At 39.0% G+C, this 23,376-nt stretch overlaps 2 protein-coding genes across 3 annotated transcripts in view; both read left to right on the top strand.

Moving 5' to 3' along the window:
* LOC104954489 (extracellular matrix protein FRAS1-like) overlaps positions 1-11,979 on the top strand; it is a gene marked incomplete at its 5' end in the record, with an annotated part of 48,404 nt that extends 36,425 nt beyond the window's left edge. Inside the window, 12 exons of the mRNA XM_010781606.1 lie at positions 470-745; positions 3,288-3,520; positions 3,610-3,770; positions 4,662-4,876; positions 5,431-5,581; positions 5,815-5,922; positions 6,237-6,396; positions 6,894-7,010; positions 7,510-7,676; positions 8,074-8,279; positions 9,422-9,568; positions 10,032-11,979. Of these exons, the coding sequence (XP_010779908.1) occupies positions 470-745; positions 3,288-3,520; positions 3,610-3,770; positions 4,662-4,876; positions 5,431-5,581; positions 5,815-5,922; positions 6,237-6,396; positions 6,894-7,010; positions 7,510-7,676; positions 8,074-8,279; positions 9,422-9,568; positions 10,032-10,610 (2,520 nt within the window). The remainder of the gene's footprint in view (positions 1-469; positions 746-3,287; positions 3,521-3,609; positions 3,771-4,661; positions 4,877-5,430; positions 5,582-5,814; positions 5,923-6,236; positions 6,397-6,893; positions 7,011-7,509; positions 7,677-8,073; positions 8,280-9,421; positions 9,569-10,031) is intronic.
* A 540-nt stretch (positions 11,980-12,519) lies between these two features.
* Positions 12,520-22,572, top strand: LOC104954487 (annexin A3-like). 2 transcript variants are annotated; one of them, XM_010781602.1, is made up of 14 exons: positions 12,520-12,596; positions 13,500-13,531; positions 13,618-13,665; positions 13,756-13,843; positions 14,429-14,523; positions 15,099-15,212; positions 15,678-15,768; positions 17,189-17,268; positions 18,238-18,294; positions 18,532-18,625; positions 18,726-18,821; positions 19,054-19,112; positions 20,341-20,463; positions 21,901-22,572. In XM_010781602.1, the coding sequence occupies exons 2-14, from the start codon at positions 13,517-13,519 to the stop codon at positions 21,958-21,960; spliced, it is 1,020 nt and encodes a 339-aa protein (XP_010779904.1). In that variant the 5' UTR covers positions 12,520-12,596; positions 13,500-13,516; the 3' UTR covers positions 21,961-22,572. The 2 variants fall into 2 exon arrangements, with proteins under 2 accessions (XP_010779904.1, XP_010779905.1); XM_010781603.1 differs by lacking the exon at positions 13,618-13,665 and having other exon boundaries at positions 12,556-12,596; positions 13,726-13,843.
* Positions 22,573-23,376: the final 804 nt, after the last annotated feature.

Here is a 23,376-nt window from a genome sequence, read left to right as displayed (position 1 = left end):
GTAAATAAGCAGAATATAAAAAGGTAAACCCGTCAGAGAAAAAGAGTTTGAGCTCCCTGCTGTTTCAGAAATAATCCTTGATGTGGTTTGGAACATGACCACAGCAACCTTTAGCTGAGTATCTGGATTGAATTCTCCTGCATGAGCTCTCCTCTCTGCTCTCGTTTCTTTTTCTTTTTTTCCCCCTTTTTTTTAAGCTACGGATCCGGAATCAGCACTCTAGTAACAGGGCTGAAATAGAGGCGTATGAGGCATGGCTAGAATGGGTGATCTGTTAGGTATTTTGAGCAAAACACTTCATAGACATGTTTTTTAAATGTCTGAGACCTATAATATATGCCTACAAATAGTATAATAGGAGACTTTTAAAGGAAATAATGACATCATTTATTCTTCAATTCTCCATTGGAGCAAAAACAATTAAATTAAGAGAAAGAATTCATCAGTACCCATCCTCCCTCCTCCTCAGGTTGTCTCCCTCGCTGACTATGATCACGTCCAGGAGGTAACAAAAGAGGGCAGCAAGAAGACGCCCTCTCCAGGGTACCCTCTGGTGTGCGTCACCCCCTGTGACCCTCACTACCCCAAGTACTCTGTGATGAAGGAGCGCTGCGAGGAGGCCGGCATCAACCAAACCCAGGTTCACTTCTCCTGGGAGGTGGCAGCGCCCACAGACACCAACGGGGCCCGCTCCCCCTTCGAGACAGTCACGGACACCACCCCGTATACCAGCGTCAACCATATGGTGAGTGGGGATTTCTTTAAAAGAAGAGTTTAAATGTATATTTACATGTACACCGCGTCTCTTTTTTCAATCTGCTGTAGAAAAGTGATCCAGATACAGGTGCTACCATCTTAAGAATTTGTTTAGTAGTGACCTAAGGGCTGGAGCTCTGGTAACGAGTTCCCGCCCTCACACCTGCCAGAGCCACTCAGGAGCCAGAGACGGTCATAGCCTGTTAGCGTGAGCCACGTTGCTGCCAAAATGGCACCATGTTAGCTGTTAGGTCAAAAAGTCACAACAACTTCCCATAATATCTCTCTATATCTGTTATATGTCTCCAAAAAATGTAATCTGTCAGAGCTTAATAACATAGACTTGTGACCGCTTTTGAAAGATACATCTCCTCCCTTTTGCAATTCCAGAGCCTCCGTGATAATGTTCACTGAGCGCAGCTGTCAATCATGAAGTCTCTCCCCTTTTGTATACCATTAAAGATCTACTTTACACCAAACTTGAATATACATCAGCGTGATAACAATTACCCAAAGTGGAGCTACCATCTGAAGATTTGGAGTCTGTTTAGCAGGGCTCGAGCTGTGGTGACAAGGTCCCGCCCTCACAACCACCAGAGCCAATCCAGAGCCAGGCACAGCCACAGCTTTTTAGCATGAGCCGCGTAGCTGCTACGTTAGTACCAAAGACACTACCCATAATATCTTTCTATAGATATATGTGGCAGGTGTCAATAATAAAGTCTGTCATGTTGGAGATTTGGAGGATGTTTAAAACCAACCTCGTCTCCGCGTGTCGTTTGGTAAGCTGGGTAAATTCGTAAAAAGGAAGGGATTAAGAAACACCAGAATACAAGTTAAACAATAATCTTGTTTTAATTATACAAACATACAAATACATCACCCAATCTCCTAATCACGAAGCACTCTGCAGAGTACTCCGGGCTCAGGTTCTACCACGTGTGAGACAGGTCTCAGGAACGGCCGGTCAAAAACAAGAGCGCCAACCAAAGGAAAACAAAGGCTTTCATAGTAAAACACAGGAGGAGGTGTGTGCCTGCTTTCCCCCAGAGGTCATCTTATTGGGAGAGACCATCACATGGCCTGGTCGCCCCCAATCAGTGTGATACAGCAGAAGAAACCCGGAAACCAAAAGTCTCTTTTAGTTTGACGAAAACCAGACACCTCTTGGTGTCCGGTACGAACCTGATCTTATTTCACATCTTGCAGCCAGCACACACACATCCCCTTTTATGGCCCTTTGTCCCTGAGTCCATCTTCCCCCCTCAGGCTACCACACACAAGTTAAAAGTATGTTTTAAGATATAGTTGTTATAGTTGGCTAACTATACGTAATACATGTAAATCACTTTCATATCAATAATAACGAAGAACACATTACCTATGCTCTTAAGCAGTATTAGAGATGCTTTTCAAATAGTCAAACTTCACACAGGCCTAATATAGAGAACACACTCATTTGTCCTACAGCCCTTCCATTTGCTTGAGCTATTGTTCACATCTTTACTTCAAATAAAAGGTTTCATATTGTATATTTCCAGCTTCCTTTACACATACTGTTATTATTAATACAAAGTAACCAACCACACACGTCTATTGAAAACAAGTAGATTTCCCTGATAATTGACATGCTGAAAATCTTTGGAAGAATGTTCCCTCCCCCAGCTCTCTCGTCCCTGTCATAAAAGCTGCTTCCATTTGGTGTAGAGTAATAAAACATGTTTAAGCTAATTTCTCCACAATGTTTGTAGCCATTTAGTACCCGCACATGAAAGAATAAAAACAGAGGTATAGTTGAACAGTAATCATGCAGCACATATATTTTTACTGCAATGAAAACACACATATTTGCCCCAAGCATGTGTAACGCATTCCAGAGTCTTGGAGCTATCCCCAAATTAGGATGTCCCCTGCTCCCATCCTTCTCTAAACACAAAGACTTCACCTCAATATATTGGGGAGGGAAAATATACTTTGTCCCTTCAAATTTAACACACATGAATATATATAAGGTGACATTAAAATGAATATACCAGATTTAACTTTCCTGCCATAACACGTTACTTTAATACTTCAAATAATTCAAATAATCCTTCAGTCACCATTTTAATAGCAACAAATAACTACTTTAAACCAAACATATCAAATAAATGAACAGTTGAATATACTGTATATCAGCGTGGAAACTATTACCTGAAATGACAGAAACTAACTTTGGGAAACTGTATTTGGAGAGGACTTTTTAATTTGTCCTATGACCCATCCTTTAAAATATAAGAGACGTGATTTATGATCTATTGTATACTCCAGCCACCCGGGGCCACTTGAGATGTTTAGGCTTCACTTATAGGTGTGCTGCAATGTCATTTGTATTTATACAATCCATGATTTTAATAATATGATAGAGGCAGCAGCTAGCTAGCTCAGATGGTGTAATACTACAATGATTTGTGGTCAAAACGCATCTGTCCACATTGCCATCTTTTCCCTTTTGTCATCTCTTATGTATCATCCCCTCTGCCGTCCCTCAGGTCCTGGACAGTATTTATTTCAGCCGTCGCTTCCACGTGCGCTGCGTTGCTCAGGCCAGGGATAAGGCGGGTCACCTTGGAACACCGCTGAGGAGCAATATCGCCAAAATCGGCACAGACGGCGCCATCTGCCACACGCCGGTAACCACGGGAACCGCCAGGGGCTTCCAGGCTCAGTCCTTCATCGCTACGCTCAAATACCTCGATGTAAAGCACAAGGAGCATCCCAACCGGTGAGACGCAACGGGCAGATGTTGGCTTTTGAAAATGGATAAACTTCTTGTTATGTGTTGTTAGTTAATTTCTCTGTCTCTTTGTTCAGTATCCACATCTCAGTGCAGATCCCCCATCAGGACGGCATGCTGCCCCTGGTGTCGACCATGCCGCTGCACAACCTGCACTTCCTGCTGTCAGAGTCCATCTACCGGCAGCAGCATGTCTGCTCCAACCTCGTTACCCTCAAAGAGCTGCAGGGGGTCTCGGGTCAGTCACGCAACCACACATTCACACAACCACACAATCACTGTGATGCGATGCCAACAAACATCAAATCAGCGAATAAAACATAGTCATGTGCAGGATATTAAGTACACATCATTTGCATAATAGTACATTTTATGTAAAGTAATTTAGAATCCTAGGAAATATGTAATTAATAAGTGATAATATATTCAAGGTGTCCTGATAAATGAAACTATGTAACATATTACATTTAAAGTACAGTATGTCGTTCCTCCTCCAAATCTTTTTTTCTTTTACCCATATGGTTAGCTCTATTTCATTTAGGGTTACCATCTGGTAATTTGGCATCAAACTGGAACCTTTTTTTTATTTTTGTAGTTACTTGCAATGTTATATACCCTGTGTAATGGATTAGAATTGTGCCTAAACCAGATATTTTTAAAATATGTTTTTGCCATATAAAAAAACAGTCACTATATCTTGACAGTAGTGCAGGAGAAAAATTAAGACAATCCCCCCCAGTGCTCTTCTTGGTATTTTGAACAGTCACCCACGTCTATTGTAAAACAACCAATCGGAGCCAAGTAATATCAAAGTATTGGGAGCCCTGATCAAATAGTAATTAGGATTTTGTAACAGCATTGCCTTCTTACCTCAAATGTTTTCAGGAAAGTATTTTAGTGTACTGTTAAGATATAAAATTTGAAAATTAGCTTGGTGGTCGATGTGGTTTTGGATCGACTGTTTTCAACATGGCGGCCAGCTAACAATGATGGGGATAAAGTTACAGTTTTGGCAATAATGAAAAAGTTATTTTAAAATATGTACCAACTGTTCCTCTAAATTATACTTTTCTGAGGTTCTTTTAGATTTGTTATAACTAATACAAACTTTGACGACATTCTTACACAGAGGCCGGTTTCCTAGACGACGTATCTTTTGACAGCATCTCTCTGGGGCCGGGTTACGACCGCCCCTACCAGTTCAACCCCAACGTCCGGGAGGCCAAGAGCATCCAGCTCTACAAGCACCTCAACCTCAAGAACTGCATCTGGACCTTTGACGCCTACTACGACATGACGGAGCTCATCGATGTCTGCAGTGGCTCTGTGACTGCCGATTTCCAGGTACATAAGAACTGTTTTTTCACCAAATGTACCAATTAGAGACACTTTACTCTGTAGCAGAACCCTCAGCAGAGTACATTTTAAGACTGAGCTTCTACCTGATGATGCTTAGCGCTTATATTTCAGGCTACAATTAAAATCGAATTCCGGATCATCACTTTAGTTTAGTCAGTCTTTGACAAAACTCCATTTAAGGTCCAGTACTGACTTGGTCTGGGACCTTTGACCATGTACCACAGTCACTATTTGCTCAGTTGTCATTAAACAGAGATTATGCATTGAACCTTTGGGCCTTCTTTGGGAACATTGTTGCTTAAAAGTAGAGATTGACAGTCTATTCTTGACTTTCAAACAAACAGTACCATGAAAACCTCCAAAACGAGTGAGTTTATGGAGCTAGGAATCTGTTTTGTCTACTGCTGTTTCCATAAAATACCTAACAATCAAGAAGACTCAAGAAGTACTCATTCACAGTACCTCCAATCCCCATGAGACCCTCTGATGGGTCTCGGCCTGCAGGTGGAGAATGTTAAAGCATGCTGTCTTTCTTCCAGGTTCGGGACTCGGCTCAGTCCTTCCTGACGGTGCAGGTTCCTCTCTACGTGTCCTACATCTACGTGACAGCGCCGAGAGGCTGGGCGTCTCTGGAGCATCACACCGAGATGGAGTTCTCCTTCTTCTACGACACGGTGCTCTGGAGGACAGGTCAGGCCAAACACAGCAGGGACACAATGAACTGAGTGAATCTCTATTAGAAATGTACAACAAAAGGTTTCATTATACCTTGTGCATTCCCAACAAAGTCCCTATATTATGTTCTCTATTCTATTCATGTTGTGAAATGGAAATGTTGCTGTATTTATCTAATCAGATTTTGCTCTTCTGCTGTCATATTGATCTTGCCTCTGACTTCCTTTTCTGTTTTCTTCTGAGTGCAGGTATCCAGACTGACAGCGTCCTCTCAGCCAGACTGCAGATCATCAGGATCTACATCAGAGAAGACGGACGACTGGTGATCGAGTTCAAAACCCACGCCAAATTCAGAGGTCAGTTCACAACATCCACTTCAGATGTTAAGTTCAAAGAAAAGTCCAGAGCTTGTTTAGAAAGTGTTGAAAGTTTTTCCTTGTACGATGTGAGGGTCTAAGGACAGAGGGTGTCGTATTGTCATACTGATATTCTGTACAAACTGTGAAGTCCACTGAGACAAATGTAACATTTGTGATATTGGGCTCTATAAATAAACATTGATTGATTGATTGATTGAGTATTTTGGTATGAAATAAAGGATGTTCTCAGCCAGACCACTGCCATATAGAGCATTACACTTAAAGTCTTCTTCTCTTTCTCTCCCCTCCAGGTCAGTTTGTCCCTGAGCACCACACTCTGCCGGGCCACAAGTCCCACCTGATGGCCCCCGACCACCTCGGAGGCATCGAGTTCGACATTCAGCTGCTGTGGAGCGCTCAGACATTTGACTCACCGTACCAGCTGTGGAGGGCCACCAGCTCCTACAGCAGGTCAGACACTTCATCTTGGCCTGAGTCAACGCAGACATGCTGACATCTGATGGTTCAGGAAGGGATATTTATACTGGAAGTTGTAATACTAAGAGATTTCAACTTAAAGAGAGAGCATTAGATTGGCACCAACTTTGCTGAAAATTATAGATCAGTTTTGATAGCAAGTGAAGAAAGCACGCTATGTGGCTATGTCAGAATATTAGCTGTACGACGAAACTTTGTACTAGCCACCATCATTCAATGGTATATTTATGTTAAAAGTAGCTGGTCTTGTTTGCTTATTTACGTTATATAGAGGATTCAATATTACATTGAGACTGTTTCATGAGCATAAAGAAAGTAATGTTTAACTACGTCTTGTTTGCTGCAGGGAGTCTCAGAACATTCCTTGGGGAACAACCAAAACTGTTTTGTGGAAATCATCATGTTTAAAAAGGTTTTTATTTCAACCTGACTGTGCCTTGGTTATAATCCCCCTGGGAATATTTCAACAGGAAGGACTACTCCGGAGAGTACACAGTGTTCCTAGTCCCCTGCACCGTGCAGCCCACTCAGCCCTGGATCGACCCCGGGGACAAACCTCTGTCCTGCACAGCTCACGCTCCAGAGAAGTATGTCCCTGCTGCTGATAATGACAAATTCTTTTTTTAAGGACACATATTTTGTCAATTTTCAGGGGTTGAACCTGTATTTTGTGTTTCTACTAGAAAATGTTTATCTACTTTTTTGTTTAAAAAAAAGCTTAATTTTCCTCATACTGTTTGCCTGGATATTCATGTATTCACCCTTTGTCTGAAACGCTCCGTTTCAGCGCCCATCTCTTTAAGCCGCCCCCTGAAAAGTCCAGTCAACTGTATACTATAGAGGCACTTTCTGCCTATTTATACTGTATGTATAGCTTTGACATCATAACATTAAAAAAAGCCAAGTTTCTGAATACAGGCTGTGTTTATTTCTCCCTACAACAATGCAACTACACCTGCTTTTATAATAAGAAAGATATATATTTATAAACATATGGGACCTTTAAGAGCCTGGTGGTGCATTATGGGAACAAAACAAATAGGAAAAAGCTTGTGAATCCTAAGCTGTCTGGTGTTTGTCTGACAGGTTTCTGGTGCCGATCGCCTTCCAGCAGACCAACCGGCCCGTTCCTGTGGTTTACTCCCTCAACACGGAGTTCCAGCTGTGTAACAACGAGAAGCTGTTCATGATGGACCCGGCCACTGCTGATGTCTCCATGGCTGAGATGGACTATAAGGGAGCCTTCTCCATGGGTATGTTTAGAGAAACAGAGCTCTGATTTAAAGAAAATGCTGTTTAGAAAAGTTTACTTAAGAGCAATAAGCTGCTTATTTACTGTAGGTTGAAAATAAGTTTAGGAGACTAGTGCAATGGAGTTTGAACAGATTGCTTAGCTACCAGTTGTGCTGCGCATCCAAACAGACGACAAGTGGACATAAAAACGTATAGGACAGACAGACAAAGACTCTTTTTATTTTAGTAAGGTTCCCGGCTAACTAACAATTTTCCTTTATTCCAAGTTTTAACCATTATACCAAGATACTATTCTAATCTTCACTGCATTTAAGTTGCAGTTAAAGAAGGTTTAAGCAACTCAAACATGTTTATGTACAAATAAAAACAAACCCTTACCTCTGCTGCCCTCCACAGGACAAACTCTGTACGGCAGGGTGTTGTGGAATCCAGAGCAGAACCTGAACGCAGCATACAAACTGCAGCTGGAGAAGGTGTACCTCTGCACCGGCAGGGATGGATACGTTCCCTTCTTCGACCCCACAGGGACGCTGTACAACGAGGGGCCGCAGTACGGCTGCATCCAGCCCAACAAGCACCTCAAACATCGCTTCCTGCTGCTGGTACAAACATCTATTTTGTTTACTCTGGGCTGTGGTGATTTTCAAGAGCGTTATTCAAATACATCATATGTCTGCAGCTGAATATTATTATAGGATACAGGGACAAGGGTTCAAGACCAGACTAGTACCCTTTATACCTGTCATCCCCTGTGTCTCCTTTCAACTCTGTCTCTTCAATAAAGGCACTGGTGGCCCACAAATATCTTTTAACTAACATATTAAGGATTCAGACAGCTTTAGAATCTGGCCACACAAGAGGTCAAAAGAGGTCAAACATGATATAGAAGGAGTTATTGAAAAAACACAGGTTTACAGGTTAAATAACTGTACATCTTTTGTTAGTCTCACATTTGATAGATGTTCTCTTTCTATGTATGTGTTAGACACTTCCTGCTGATAAGAGAGAAGGGATTGAACTGCGGGAAGCCTTAATTGTGAAACGGATACAGTAGATGTTTTCAAAGAAACTGTACAAAACATAAAATTGAAATACAAATTGGTAATTTTCTTATTTATCAAAATAGATAAACATCTAATCTAATAAATGTACAGTATATATACCATGAAAGGCTCCAGCAGTTGGAAACGAAGATGCAACCACAACATTTTCATTAGAGATATGCAAATGATCTCTATTTGAAGAGAGCAGGTTCACTAATGCTGTTGCTGAAAACCTGCCTTTCAGGTTAGAATAAACCAAAGCAAAAATTGATTTGTTTAGTTTCAAGCGATCAATATCTGAATTTACCTTTAAGCGAGGGAAGATAACATGTTTTTCCTGCAATGCTATGCAAGCTCTCACACTTACATAGATCTTCCCTTTTTTCACCTGCCGGACCAGTCTGACCAGTCCCACTGGATACTAGAATTGTTCAAAGATATTCAAAGCATGTGGGTTATTTGAACTACCTTCACTCCATGTAAATGATCATCCTGGTGTTGTTGACAACCCATTATTATGTCGGGCAGGAATACTGCTTTAATGCATGTGTCTTGCACCTACACTATTCAGCAGATACTTTTTTCTGGAACGTCACTATATATAAGTATTTGCAATTTCCAAAAGATTGAAAGAATACTCCGACTTTTTATAAAGAAAATAGAATAGAAACTGATTCTTTCTTTGCACTTTTCCTCTGCAGGATCGCAAACAGCCGGACGTTAGTGACAATTTCTTCCACGACGTTCCCTTCGAGGCTTCTTTCGCCTCAGACATCCCGGACCTGCAGAGCATGTCGGCCATGCCGGGCGTCGACGGTTTTACAATGAAGGTTGATGCTCTCTACAAGGTGTGTGGAGGCAGCTGCACTACACTGTGATGTGTAACAGCGTTGTGATGACTCGTGTTTCAGCCATTCCCCTGTTTAGCTCCTTTGAGCCCCTATCTCACGATCTATCCAGGTGAATTCACAACAATTAAAGAGCTCAATGTTGCTATGGAAGAGGACATATTAGGCTCATTTTCAGGGTCACATTTGTATTTAGTGGCTTTACTATATCTCCATGCTTTAATGTTCAAAAACGTGATATGAAAATTGTCCAGAATTTAAAGTATAATGTGGAGAAGAATGAAAAATAAAACAAAATATAAATAATAAATGTTATATATAAGTTGCAAAACAAAAGGTAGAGAAAAATCTAATTACAATATTTCTGGTAGTATTGTAAGTAAGTTATCAGGTGGGACCTCAAGTAATGGGGCAGACTGCTTCACTATCTAACTCCTCCTTCTTTCTCTCTGTTGATTGACAGGTGGAGGCGGGGCATCAGTGGTACCTGCAGGTGATTTATGTAATCAGCCCAGAGTCTCGGTCCGGCCCCAGGATTCAGCGCTCGGTGACCTACGAGCTGAGCCGCCCTAAACGTGACCTGGTGGACCGCAGCGGGCACCTGACGCTCGACGAGTCTCTGATCTACGACAACGAGGGCGACCAGGTGAAGAACGGCACCAACATGAAGTCGCTCCGCCTGGAGGCCGGGCCCTCCGCCTCCTTCAATGCCCACGTGGGCAGCTCTGTGGGCGGGGGCGTGGCGGCCGTCACCCTGCTGGTCCTGGTCCTGCTGGCCGTTTGCTTCCTGTTCCGCCACTGCCGCCGCTCTGCAGCGAGGAAGAGCAAGAAGGCTCAGAAAGTACTGGAGGAGTATCCGCTCAACACCAAGGTGGAGGTGTGCATGGACAAGTGTATGGAGAAGAACTTCAGCTCCAAACACTGCACGGTCAGAAACATCAACATCAACCGCAACCAGGACGCCAACGGCCAGACCAAGGTCAAACAGGTCAACCTGGAGGTCAAACTCCACAACAATCTTAACGACGGCACTGAGGTCTAAAACACAGAGGAGAGAGAAGAAAGAAAAAGGATGAAGTGAAAAACAAAGGTATTTTCCAAAAGAAAGTTTGTACTTAAGGAATGAGATTTTTGTTAATGTATTTTTATACCACTTTGAAAAAGGGAAGAGTGACAGCTACGCAGCATTTGAATCATTTCACAACTGGGCTACCTCAGGAATCCACAAACCACTCAGCTGCGAGTAACAGCCAAAAATTCTGCATCCCATCATTCAAGCTCCATATTAAACCGCCACTATTATCATCACTGTTTGACTTGACATTTACATCCTTCTTAGCACCAATATGGTGGCTGGTAGCTCAGACACCGGTGATTGTTTTAATGGGAAAACTCTGCTGTATTGAGTCATTTCACTGCTACTTAATGTCACTACTGTCAAGTCCTCTTCATCTATGCTACAGTTATCATGCAGATGACTTCATTTTAAGAACCTTTTCCTGTGGACTTCTACATCGGCTACAGCTGCTTCTGACTTCTGAAAGTATTTAGTGATCGCCCGAGGCAGAATGAGTGCAGAGTGTAAATAATAACAAAAATGAATGAGACATACTCAAGTGCAATTACGCAATACATCTTGTTAATCCTACCCTCACGAGCAGGAACTATGTTTGCATTAAACATGTATTTCAAGCCTTACTTAGAGACATTTGTGCGGTCACCTTGAACAAAACTGATATATTTTTTGTACGTACTGTACTCTTATAGCTGCCAATAATAAGTGCCATGCAGTATTTTTCCTCACAAATTTCAAAAACGAATCATCCAAAGTGTTTTTCTTTTTTTTTTCACGAGTGAGAACATTTCCATGTGATTTTAATAAATCAGACGCTGTTTGCATAACAAAGGTTTCACTCCCGTCCACATGACTGAATGCTTCAGCCTTACTACCATTCTTATGAAAATAATCACTTTTTAAATGATGTATTTTATAAGAGATGTGTGTCTACCTGCCTTTGTTCCGCCCAAAGACACTAAATCCCTCCCTTGTTTTTTAAACTTTTTTTCTTCTCATTTATGTATTATTATGTTACCATCTATGATGTATTATGTAACACTATGCTACTGATGTACCCATGATGTTTAAGTTACTTTAAAGTGTATGACACTGGTTGGAGAGCACTGCAAAGGAAAGAGTTGTCTTGTCTTGTGAGACATGTCTTTCTATCCATTCATCTCCTGGTCCCACCTCCTGTCTTCTTTCAAATGTGTGCCTATCAAAATAACATGGAAACAGGAAATTGTGGCAAATAACAATATATTTTTGGTGCTATCATTTTGTGGAAAATAACTACGATGCTATCAACATGATGCCTGTATTTGGTGCCTTTTTTAGTAATAAAAAAAATTAAAACCCACAGAGGTAGTTTTTCTTGTGCAACATGTTGTATAACATTGTGTTTATGATGTGTAAATTAACTGTATGACTAGTTTTGGCAATATATTCAACAAATCGGATGGGATGTTTAAGGACAGAAAATATCAGATTTTTTCACAATCATTCTCGAAAGTCACACTTTTTCACTCAATTTTACAATTGGACAAAGCATTAACACTTTGAAAATGTCAAATAAACCCACCACGAGTTTAGCTAATCCAAATTAACGTTACATTTGCAAAACACTGACAGTAGTTAGCTCACTGTTAGGAAACGCTCATGTTCATAAACAGGAAAGTCAAGAAAAATATGAATACGTTTCCTCTTAATAGAAAAAGCTATTCAAAATAATGTGACGGATTATATAAACGCGCTGTTTATATTTCATAATTATGAAGAAAGACGTTGGCCACATCTAATTCTTTTCAGAGGCAGGCCTTCTATATTTATAAATGTGAAATGTCCGAGCGGTCCCTGAAGGTGTGCACAGAGTGGGCGTGGCCAGGTGACTCCAGGTGGATATTTCAGGTTCCGCAAGGAGAAAGAAGGTGTGGCGGAGAAAAACTTTTCCGGTTCAAAACTAAAATCCAGGTGAGCAACCCTTTCTTCTTATACGTCGCTTTTTAATACTTGAAGTTTATTCTTTTAATTAAATGATATGTTTCAATTCCTTTTTATCACGAAGCAAAACCAAAGATTTCATTTAATTAGTTAAATGTGCTATGATCTAACGATGTGATATTTTTGTATACGGTGATTTCTGTTAATTCCCTTGTAAATAAGATTGAAAGGTTATTTGTTTCTGTGTACATTTTTATCGTACTGATTCTGAAAGTTTGATGCAAGATGAACATATTCACCAGCTGATTAAACATGGATGTGTCAACATTATCCTGTGGCAAATTTGGCAGAGCTTCACGGATCACAGCAATCAGAAATACTATCTCTATAGGTCACAATTACAGTATTTTAATGGATGGATGAAGACTAGTACATCTCCAAAAATATATGTCGCATTAGCACAGGTTAAAAAAAATAAGAGCAAAAGCAATGATTTTTAATAGTTAAAAGTTAATCTCTGTTTTCTATCTCAAGATTTAGAGTTTTCTCTTGAGATTAATCAGTTGTCAAATAATTGTGATAAGTAAAGTTAACATAAAGTAATATTTTATCGTAAGACATGCTATCGAGTTTCACAGGAAGCAATCTAACAGACTATTATAAAAGTTTGAATGAGATATAAAGTAACAACAACCACTAAACACTGCTTGACTGAACAAAAAATGTTCCAATACATTACACACACTATGGCAAGGTTACCTAGTAAGACATTATAAACACATTTAAATTGCATTTGTTAACTATTTCTATCATCATTCATCAACACTTTTTAATTTGTGCTGTTTTTTTACGAATGGAGTATGGTGAGCCAAAATTATGCCAGAGCTTGCCAAGATAGAAATGTTATGAATGATTATTTTATATTTTTCACAGAGTAACTTCCCGTTATCATGGCGTCTTTATGGGTAAGTCAAAATATGTATTTTGTGAAGTTTTACCCGATTGTATGCCTACTGCCTACATTTATACTTAACTGATTAACATTCTGCAGGATGACTTGGACAGTCTTGTGAATTCCCCTTCCTCGTTTGAAGCAACAGTAGGTCCAACCTAAACTTTACACTGATTTCAAGCTTTACAATGATATTTATGATTACAGCACAAATGATGGAAAATGTCTGTCCCTCAGACTGGAGAGAGAGGAACCATCAAGCCCAAAGCAGACTTTGATGCAGGAGACGATGTTGTGGCACTGAGGAAGGCCATTGAAGGACTTGGTACACACACACACCCACACACACACACACACACACACACACACACACCATATAGTCAGTCCCTGTGGTATTTTTAGATTGATGTAGAAGCCTAATGCTAAGGTTCTTGCTAATGCTAATTGAGTAGCATTAACAACATGGTGACCGTTAGCTTAGTTGTTAGCACCAACACTCTTATTTGTTGATTCTAGTGGAATATATTTCACCTTTTGTGATGAGGTTAAGCTACTGTATCTTTTTAAGTCATTTATTTAAATATATGACATTTTGAATATATTAATTAATTTGTATTTTATTGACAGTAGACACACACAGTATTGGGCAGTAGCACAACAGAGCAACACGGAACCCACATCGACTGAAATACAAAAGTATATTTCATCTATCTAATGTTTTAATCGGCATAAAGAGCCATACAATTAAAGCATTACACACTTTGTTTCTTTTGTACTTCTGCCAGCCAGATACAACTTTTAAAGTGTTTTATTTTATTTGCGGCATGCAAATGTAGATCAATAAACTTGCTGTTATGTTTATTGAATGTCTCTCCTCACGTTTTTTTTTTTTTTTTTTTTAATGTTCCAGGCACCAAAGACAAGGTTTTAATTGACATTTTGACCCATCGAAGCGGCGCTCAGAGGCAGCTCATCTGTGAAGCTTACCTTGGAGCCACTGGAAGAGTAAGATAGAGCTGCTGATTTAACTTCAAATGTTTAGATCCTTTTTATATAGTTCATTTTGAAACAACTCAGAAAAAAGTTTGTACTTTGTTTAAAAAGCAGCTTGGTCTCATGATAAATGAGTCATGTATGCTGAATCATAATTAAAAGCCTGGACCTAGCCCTGTGCTCACAGACATCACACAATGAGCTCGTTTTTCATCTTATTTGAAACCCATTTGTACTATTAGCTTAGCGGGATTGGGTTACATTTAAGAAGTAGGAGTCTTTGTATTTACTTTACACCAATTTTATTTAAAAAAATGTACTTAACATTTTGGCATTATACTATTGTGTAACTAAAGGTTGCATGTTACCATATGTGGTTCATTACTTCCTGTGAACCTGACACCTGAGGTGATATTTACTGTTCATCTTTCCACCAGAGCTCTTGTACACAGCGGCACATTCCTTGATGTAAAATTGTATCTGGTTATGAGTCTGACTGGGCTAAAGGCCTGGGTGTATTTGCAAGGGTGTGGTTGTAAATGTGTGTGCTTCTGCTTGAGAAGTGACAGGTTGTGTTTACGTCACAGACTCTAGTGGAGGACCTGAAAGGAGACACCAGCGGAGACTTTGAGGAGCTGCTGGTCGCGCTCGTCACCCCGCCTGCAGTGTACGACTGCCATGAAGTGATGCGGGCCATGCAAGTCAGTTCATGTCAGATTTATGATTTATGAGGGGCTTCTTTTTAACTTTTAACTTTACAAAATAAGTATTACTATGAGGAAATAAGTATATTCTAAAAACATTTTGAGTACATTGAATTTGCAAGTAGAACTGAGAATAATACATTGTATATGTTTTGTTTTTTAAAAACGTAACTATGTTAAGAACCCTGATTCTTAGCTAAAGCCAATCCTTAAGTCTTGCTTATCTTCTTTAATGTCTCCCTCCATTTGTAATAAAGGGGTTTCACCATTTAATTGAACTTAAAGTTACGTTTAAAGCATGGAATGTACTATGAGTTATATGTATTGATCAAATTGTTATTTTTGTCTGTTTATAGGAGATATTTGTACCCTGCTGAAAAATGTATTCATGCAGGTTACCATTATCATTAATAATTGTTGTAGATAATGTTATTGGCATTCAATTAATGTGTGACGTTGCAGGGAGCTGGGACAAAGGACAGCGTCTTGATTGAAATATTTGCCTCCAGATCCAACCAACAAATTAAAGCTCTCTCTGATGTCTATCTGGAAGGTAATCCATTTACTGCCTTCTTGATTATCCACATGTTTGCTGCAGTTGAATCAGCAGATCATTGGTCTTTTCCTTACCAATTCACCTTAACTAGTACTAAACGTCATGGTGATGAGAAAAGAGTTGAAGAAGAGGCCATCAGTATTTAGGAAAATATATCTGCGGTGCCAAAATAATCTGACTGCACCTACCCTGGGCGATGTAATTATGATGCATTAACGGACATTGACGTACATCTGCTGTGGTGAAACTACAATTCTCCGTAGATGGAGCGCAATTAGATACCTCACCCTGTGCATTCTCAATCATCATGTTGTCTCTTATGGCCTTTATGAACGTTGAGAACAATGACAAACATGTTACTCCATTATTCAAGATATGAAAGATGGAAAATGCTTCTTTTTTTTTAAACTTAACTCACATGATCCACATTTGTCGATCCTGATCGGTTGTCTCTGTGAACGACCGAATGGTCACTTTAAATGGCGGCTGCAAGATAATGTGGAACAGCATTTTGTCCTTTTCATTTCGTAAAGGATAGTCCAGTACACTGAAAGAGATAACAAGCGAATCAGTGAGTCTGCTACTTCCGGGTCATTTCACTTCTTTAATAATAATAATAATAATACATTTGATTTATACAGCACACTTTAAAGACAACGTCTTCTCAAGGTGCTTCACAAAGCTATAAGGAAAAACATATCTAAAGGAGCATATTGGATCAAATATGGCAATATAAAAAATAAAAGGTTAAGAGCATAAAAAGTTTAAAAATAAATAAATACATTTAGGAACCTTCCTAAGGGAAAATGACAATTCTAGTGCAACCCCAGTTAATGTGAGTGAATGACAGCCCATCTAAAACACTGGACTGACTAGCTTATTTAAGAGTATACATTTCTTGTATTGTGATACATTTTGTTTTTAATAGAGTGGTCCTAAAACCCAGAAAAGACAGAGCATTTGACTACTTCCCTCGAAGTCTAGACATAAAATACATCCGTAAATAGCCCACTCGAGAATGTCCGAAGCTTTTATGTTTCATAAAATTGACAGTTGCTAACAAGTGACTAAAAAACTTCTAAATGTCATCCCACTGACGAAACTAAGCCTTTAGCTCAGTGGTGTTGATACTCAGCCACGCGACCATGCTGTAGCTCGTTAGCTTAGCTTTTTATTTCGGCCTTTTGCATTTTCGTTTCAAAAACCACAAAGTAGTGTTATATGTGGAGATTATCCTGCTGAACAAAAAGTGTTGAGCATCACAAATCTGTGTTGGCCACAAAGCTGATTTTCTGCAAGTTAGTGAAATAATTGGATTTTGTCGAAGGAGCCCTTGCAATGCTAGTTTCCGGATTAGCCTACAAAAAGATCATCATCACTGCACCGCTTTATATCATGAGTTTGTTTCCCTCAACAGAAACCGAGAAGATGTTGACCCTTGACCTGAAGAGTGAAGTTTCCGGAGACTTTTCCAATGCGCTGCTCTTGCTGGCCGAGGTTTGTCTTCATGATAAAGGAAAACTGTGTCCAGATATATATATATATATCTTTACTTACATAAGACCGGAGATATTCCAGACAGAGTGCAGGGATAGGTGCACCAGAGAGAAAACAAAGTCAAACTTCAGTCACAAAATTAAGTGAACAAGTTATTTTAATGTTTTATTTGTGTAGGAATCTGCTCACATTTAAGATCACATTGTCCTTCCCCCTTTTATTTATTCCTCTCCTTTCAAGGAAAGAAACAATTGAAATAGTAGTTTCAAAAGAAAATTACGGGAGGAAAGAGGTTACATACAGTATCTATAATAATGAGAGTGAACTGTGCAGGTTTTTAACAATCAGTCCATTCGAAACATGTTTCATCTTCACATTCATCGTAATGACTAAACATAAAGGGATAGTAAACCAGTTCAGTTGGATATGAAAAAGGCTTGTACGCACGACAGGAGTTTCTACAGTGTGAAGCCACCTTGCTTTCCACTTTGTGTTTCATTAAAATAGGATGTATAGAGGTATGTTGGTTTTTAACCCTTAGATGCATAAGTGGGTCTTTTTTGACCCGGTGAGGTGGTATCTTTTTAATTAAAAATGTTTATCATTTCATATTCCAACTATTCCTCAAAAAACATGTTTTGGATATCATGCCATTTAAATTTTAAGAAATTGTAGTTTTTGTATTACTACCCCAAGCTTCCATAAGTGGGTCAAAAATGACCCGCATGCATTTCTATGGAATTTCGTTTTCTTTTTCAAAATGTAAAAAAAGTCTAACATTTTAATATTAAATATTTCTAGTGTGAACCAAATTATAATACTGAATATTATACAAGTGATTTTTCTTAAACAAAAGGACAAAAATGGCATAAAAACACATATTATTCTAATACGGGTCCTTTTAGACCCACTTATGGAAGAGTGTAGGGTCCAGTCAAGGGTTAATGATATTTTTTGTTTATTTTTCAGGGCAAGAGGGAAGACAACACTGCAGTGGATGCAGATAAGGCAAAGGAAGACGCCAAGGTGCAGTATGAAGCATGACTGAACATGTTTAAATAGTGGAATATATCATGTAAAGGACCCTGATTATAATTCCCTTTAGCACAGGCAGACACCAGTGGCTTTCTCATGTTTTATTCCTCTTCAAATCCGCTGTGAAAACTACACATGAACAAACTGTATAAATGACAAAAGATATGTGAGATGACTTTAAGCAAAGTAATAAACGTACAATTGATACTTAATCTATTCTGTCCACAGACCCTTTACGATGCTGGGGAGAAGAAGTGGGGCACGGATGAAACTAAATTTGTTGACATCCTCTGCAACAGAAGTATACCTCAACTGAGACAAAGTACGTCACATTGAGTTTACACTGTGTTTAATCTACACTAGAACACATACAACGGTCAATTTGGGATTGGAATTGTAAACTGACACTTTTTCTTTTGTAGCTCTTGTTGAATACAAGAACATCAGTGGAAAGACTCTGCAGCACAGCATCGAAGGAGAGATGTCAGGGGAGCTGGAGGAACTCCTGGTGGCTATAGGTGTGTGCTTTACATGTGTGCTTTACATGTGTGCTTTACATGTGTGCTTTACATGTGTGCTTTACGTCTGTGCTTTACATGTTATATGTACAACAACTTGTGGAAAGTCTTCCCAGAATGATATCTTCAATAGTCTCTTATGGGAGTAATGTCTTCTTTCTTATAGCTTTTTACTTTTGTATAAAATCAACTTTTAACCACATTGTTGTTTTAAACTTTTGTACTCCTCCAGTGAAATGTGTGAAGAGCGTACCGGCCTTCTTTGCAGAGCGCCTGTATGAGAGCATGAAGGTGAACAAACAGATTTTATTAAAAGGGTATAGCAGAGGCCAAGGAAAGAGAAGCTACTCACCGCATCAGCTAGGGTTAGATAACGTGTTGCCTACTGGAACATATTAATCACTGCAGTCATTATCCAATGGAAGGCTCTTACACATTGGCTTAGTTAAATCAGTTGTTGACTTATATGGCTGTTCAGCAGTGAGAAATGTAAAATAAATTATCTCCTATCTTTAAAATTCCTAAATTGTTCTCCCACTTAAAGGGGCCCTCTTATGCTTTTTGGGGTTTTCTCTTTCCTGTAGTGTGTGATATACACTGAACAAAAATATAAACGCAACACTTTTTGTTTTTGCTCCCATTTTTCATGAGATGAACTCAAAGATCTAAAACATTTTCTATATACACAAAATAACCATTTCTCTCAAATATTGTTCACAAATCTGAAAAGATCTGTGATAGTGAGCACTTCTCCTTTGCCGAGATAATCCATCCCACCTCACAGGTGTGGCATATCAAGATGCTGATTAGACAGCATGATTATTGCACAGGTGTGCCTTAGGCTGGCCACAATAAAAGGCCACTCTGAAATGTGCATTTTTGCTTTATTGGGGGGGTCTGGGGGGGTGCCAGTCAGTATCTGGTGTTAGGATTAGGGTTAGGGTTAGGGTAATGTTGTGAATCGAGTGGCCTGTGTTCATCGTCCATAACATACGCCATAACCCCACCACCACCATGGGCCCTTTGATTCACAACATTACCCTAACCCTAACCCTAATCCTAACCCTCACACCAGATACTGACTGGTTTTCGGACCCCCCCAGACCCCTCCAATAAATCAAAAATGCACGTTTCAGAGTGGCCTTTTTGTGCATGCAAATGGTCTGCAAAGGCTAAAATCCCAAAGTTCCCAGAGGGAGTTTCTCTCCCACACACTCTACATACTTATTCTATAAATGTGCTCTATTTACTTATCATCATAGTATTCCAACTCTCCAATTACCTTAAGCATTGCACTGCTGCACTACACACCTAAAGAAAATGTAATGTAGTATGAATACTGAACATTTTAAGTATATTTTCAGAGTCGATACAATACACACTAAAATATTTAGTACACAGCCTTCTTCCCGTACCCCCGCAATGGCCTCCTAATCTACTAGAAGTGATCTTGTTTTATACATTGACAGAAAAGTCAGTAGTTATTTCACTGAAAAAAATGTTTCCCGTGTTTTGTCAGGGTGGAGGAACAGACGAGTCGACTCTGAACCGGATCATGGTGGGCCGCTCTGAGATCGATATGCTGGACATCAGAGCCGAGTTCAAGAAACTCTACGAGTACTCTCTGCACTCTGCCATTGAGGTGAGGTCACTGTACATACAAGGATTTACTTTAATGTAATTATAGGACTATCAACTCAACTATACACATGCAATTGTATCTGTCAAGCACTATTGATTTTTTTTAAGTGTTTGTTTGAATAGTCAAGAGGTCCTATGAGACACACAGACTAAAAATGTCTAATCCGCGGGTAACAGGAGCATTCTCCATATGACATAAAACTCATGTTACTAACTTTGGGAATCTTTAAATGTTTATTGGTGAGGTATATGTCGTCCGATTTATGTTAAATGTTGGGAGTTGTCTGACTGTTGTGTTTTTTTATTTTTGCACCCTGTGGTTACATGGTTGGATTTGGTCTCAGGACTTGATGATTCAAAAACTAAACATCCATCATTTGTAGAGACCACTGCAGCTTTTCTGAAAAGTGAAAATAGTTTCCTGGGTTAAGTAAGCTTGCTACTCATTTCAACTATTGAAAAAAAACACTACAGACCTTTTTAAAATGAAAATGTCCTCGCTGTTTGGCCCACTCTCCTAGGTCAACACACAACAGCTTCGCTTGTGAATGTTTGTTAAAGGTATCTGAAAACAGAATAATAGAAAGGGACGCAAAAGGACTAGATACAATATACTGCTGAGTCTAGCTGTTTTTCAAAAGTAAGGAAGATTTTAAAAATGTTCTTACTTGTGGAACTACGGCGGTCAACAGGTGCAAACGCGCTACAACGGCCTAACACGTTCTCATTAGTTTCAGCATTTATATGCAGTTCTTTGATTAAACGCTGTGCATGTTTCGTCAAGTTGGTGAAGATATTTCTTCATTGATATGTGTTTGGCCAATTTGTCTTTTTTATATTTGCATCGTTTTTAAAGCTGCAGTGCATTTCTCCTAATGGAAGTGTTTGGGGCCGCTTTAACCGGTTGCACCTCTCGGCCACCGTAGAGAACAGCTCTAATATTAGAAATAGCCAAACTAAGGGTAAGGTAGCAAGTTTCTACTGCTGTAACGCACAATGTCCGTGTGAAATATAACCACCTTATAACTCTAAAATGAATTATAATCATCATTCAACAATTATACCTCCCATTCTCATCTTAGTTTTAGTCAATTAAACTATTAAAAATCCTCATTCTCTAAATGCTTATCACCATTAGTGGAGCAAGTACTCATCCATGTCTATGATGATCTTTTACTGTCTGCAGTAAAATACAAAATGCCACAGTGTAGAAATGCGAGTCATCTTGTAATCAAGGAGAACTGAAGCAGAGAAATAAAAGGGTAAAAACTACAATATTTCCCAATATGAATTAATAATATGCAGCATGAAATCGAAATGATCAAGTGAAGTGCCTAAAAATAATACTTAGGTTAAAGTACCTAGTTACATTCCACCGCTGAGGGTAAATGTGTTGTGAAGACTCTGTTCTCCTCGCCTGTGTTGCTGTGTCCTCCAGTCAGATCTGTCGGACAGCCTTGGGGAGTGTGTGACGGCCATCTGTGGAGGAGAGGACTAACTAACACGAGGTCTACCTGAGGACAAGAAGAATCTGCTTCCTCTTGAACTCACGTCCTACTAACCTGTAACTTGTTTTTTGTCGACAGAAAGACATGTTGTATACTTATAAAAAAATTGTTAATAATCTAATGAGAAATCTTAAAATTCTGATTTCGAACTTGAAGATGTCAACTGAAGTTTTAATATCAAATTCTGTTCTGTTTCAGTCTGATTGCCGAGGGAAATGGGGAAAAGAGTCTGCTAAAAATGTGCGGAGGAGATGATGACTAACATCGAGAGGCTTTTGCTCTCTACGGCTTTATTTTCATTTGTCAGTTTTATCAACCTTGTCAACGAAAGTATCCACATGTCTTTTGAAATGCTCGAGGAAACAGCTGCTCTACTCAGAAGCTTAAAAAACGTTATTTATTGAAAAAGGATATTTCTACTTAAAACCAAATAATGACGAGTTGTTTAGTTTATGGAGATTGTGGATTACAAATATAGAAAAAGAAAAAAAATGTTTGGTCATCGTGTTATTCGAACTGTAAATTGCATCAGGAGGCCCATTTTTTTGTATGACATTCTTCAGTGTATTGGTAAATGGATTAAAATAATTGATTGAAATTTGGACAGTGGCTTTGAGTTGTCTGTGATTTGTTGAATTGTGATATGCATGCAAATTAATTAACATAAATGCAACTTAATGATAAATACATCAGTGAAAACACATCATACAATGTTAATGTAGTGCTTTATTGGCAATTTATTATAATAAAGAGATTATTTTAAGGGTCTTACATTTTGGAATAATTTAATAATATTTGCTTTTAAAATAAATACAAATAGGTTTCTTATCTTGTGCAAATAACAGATAATACAAATAACTTGCAAGCAAAAAGAACATTAGACATGCAGGACTCAGAAAGTCAGCTGAACTTTAAACTTCTATATTAATTCAATTCCACCAAGAAAATTAATACGTACGATATTTAAAAAAATAAATAAATTTCCCCCTATAATATAAGTACGCATACACTTTCTTCATTACCGATTACTTCCCAAGAGATTCAAGGAAAATATTTGTAATAAAATAATGTTTTTCCTATCACATCCACATTTATTTGTTTTTCCTCCTATTTATCTCAGTTTTCAGCCACTCAGATTACACAGCATGGCTGACTTGGACTGAAAATCAAGAATAAATACATGCTTGACATAAGAACACAGAAAACTAACAGTTTTTTAAAAGTCAGCAGAAAATGTATGTTTAATTATGCAGCACAGAATTGTGAATACAGAAATACATTTGAACTCATGACCAATTGACTTGAGGCACACCTGACCTTTACAAGCGCCTGACAAAACAGTTTAGTCGCTTGTATCAATAATTTAAATAAATGTGTGAAGAGCAAAGATTATTTGTCAAAAACCA

This window comes from Notothenia coriiceps, unplaced genomic scaffold, assembly GCF_000735185.1.
Source record: "Notothenia coriiceps isolate Sejong01 unplaced genomic scaffold, NC01 NC01_scaffold00023411, whole genome shotgun sequence".
Classification (NCBI taxonomy): Eukaryota; Metazoa; Chordata; class Actinopteri; order Perciformes; family Nototheniidae; genus Notothenia; species Notothenia coriiceps.
This window is presented reverse-complemented; position numbering and strand designations above follow the sequence as displayed.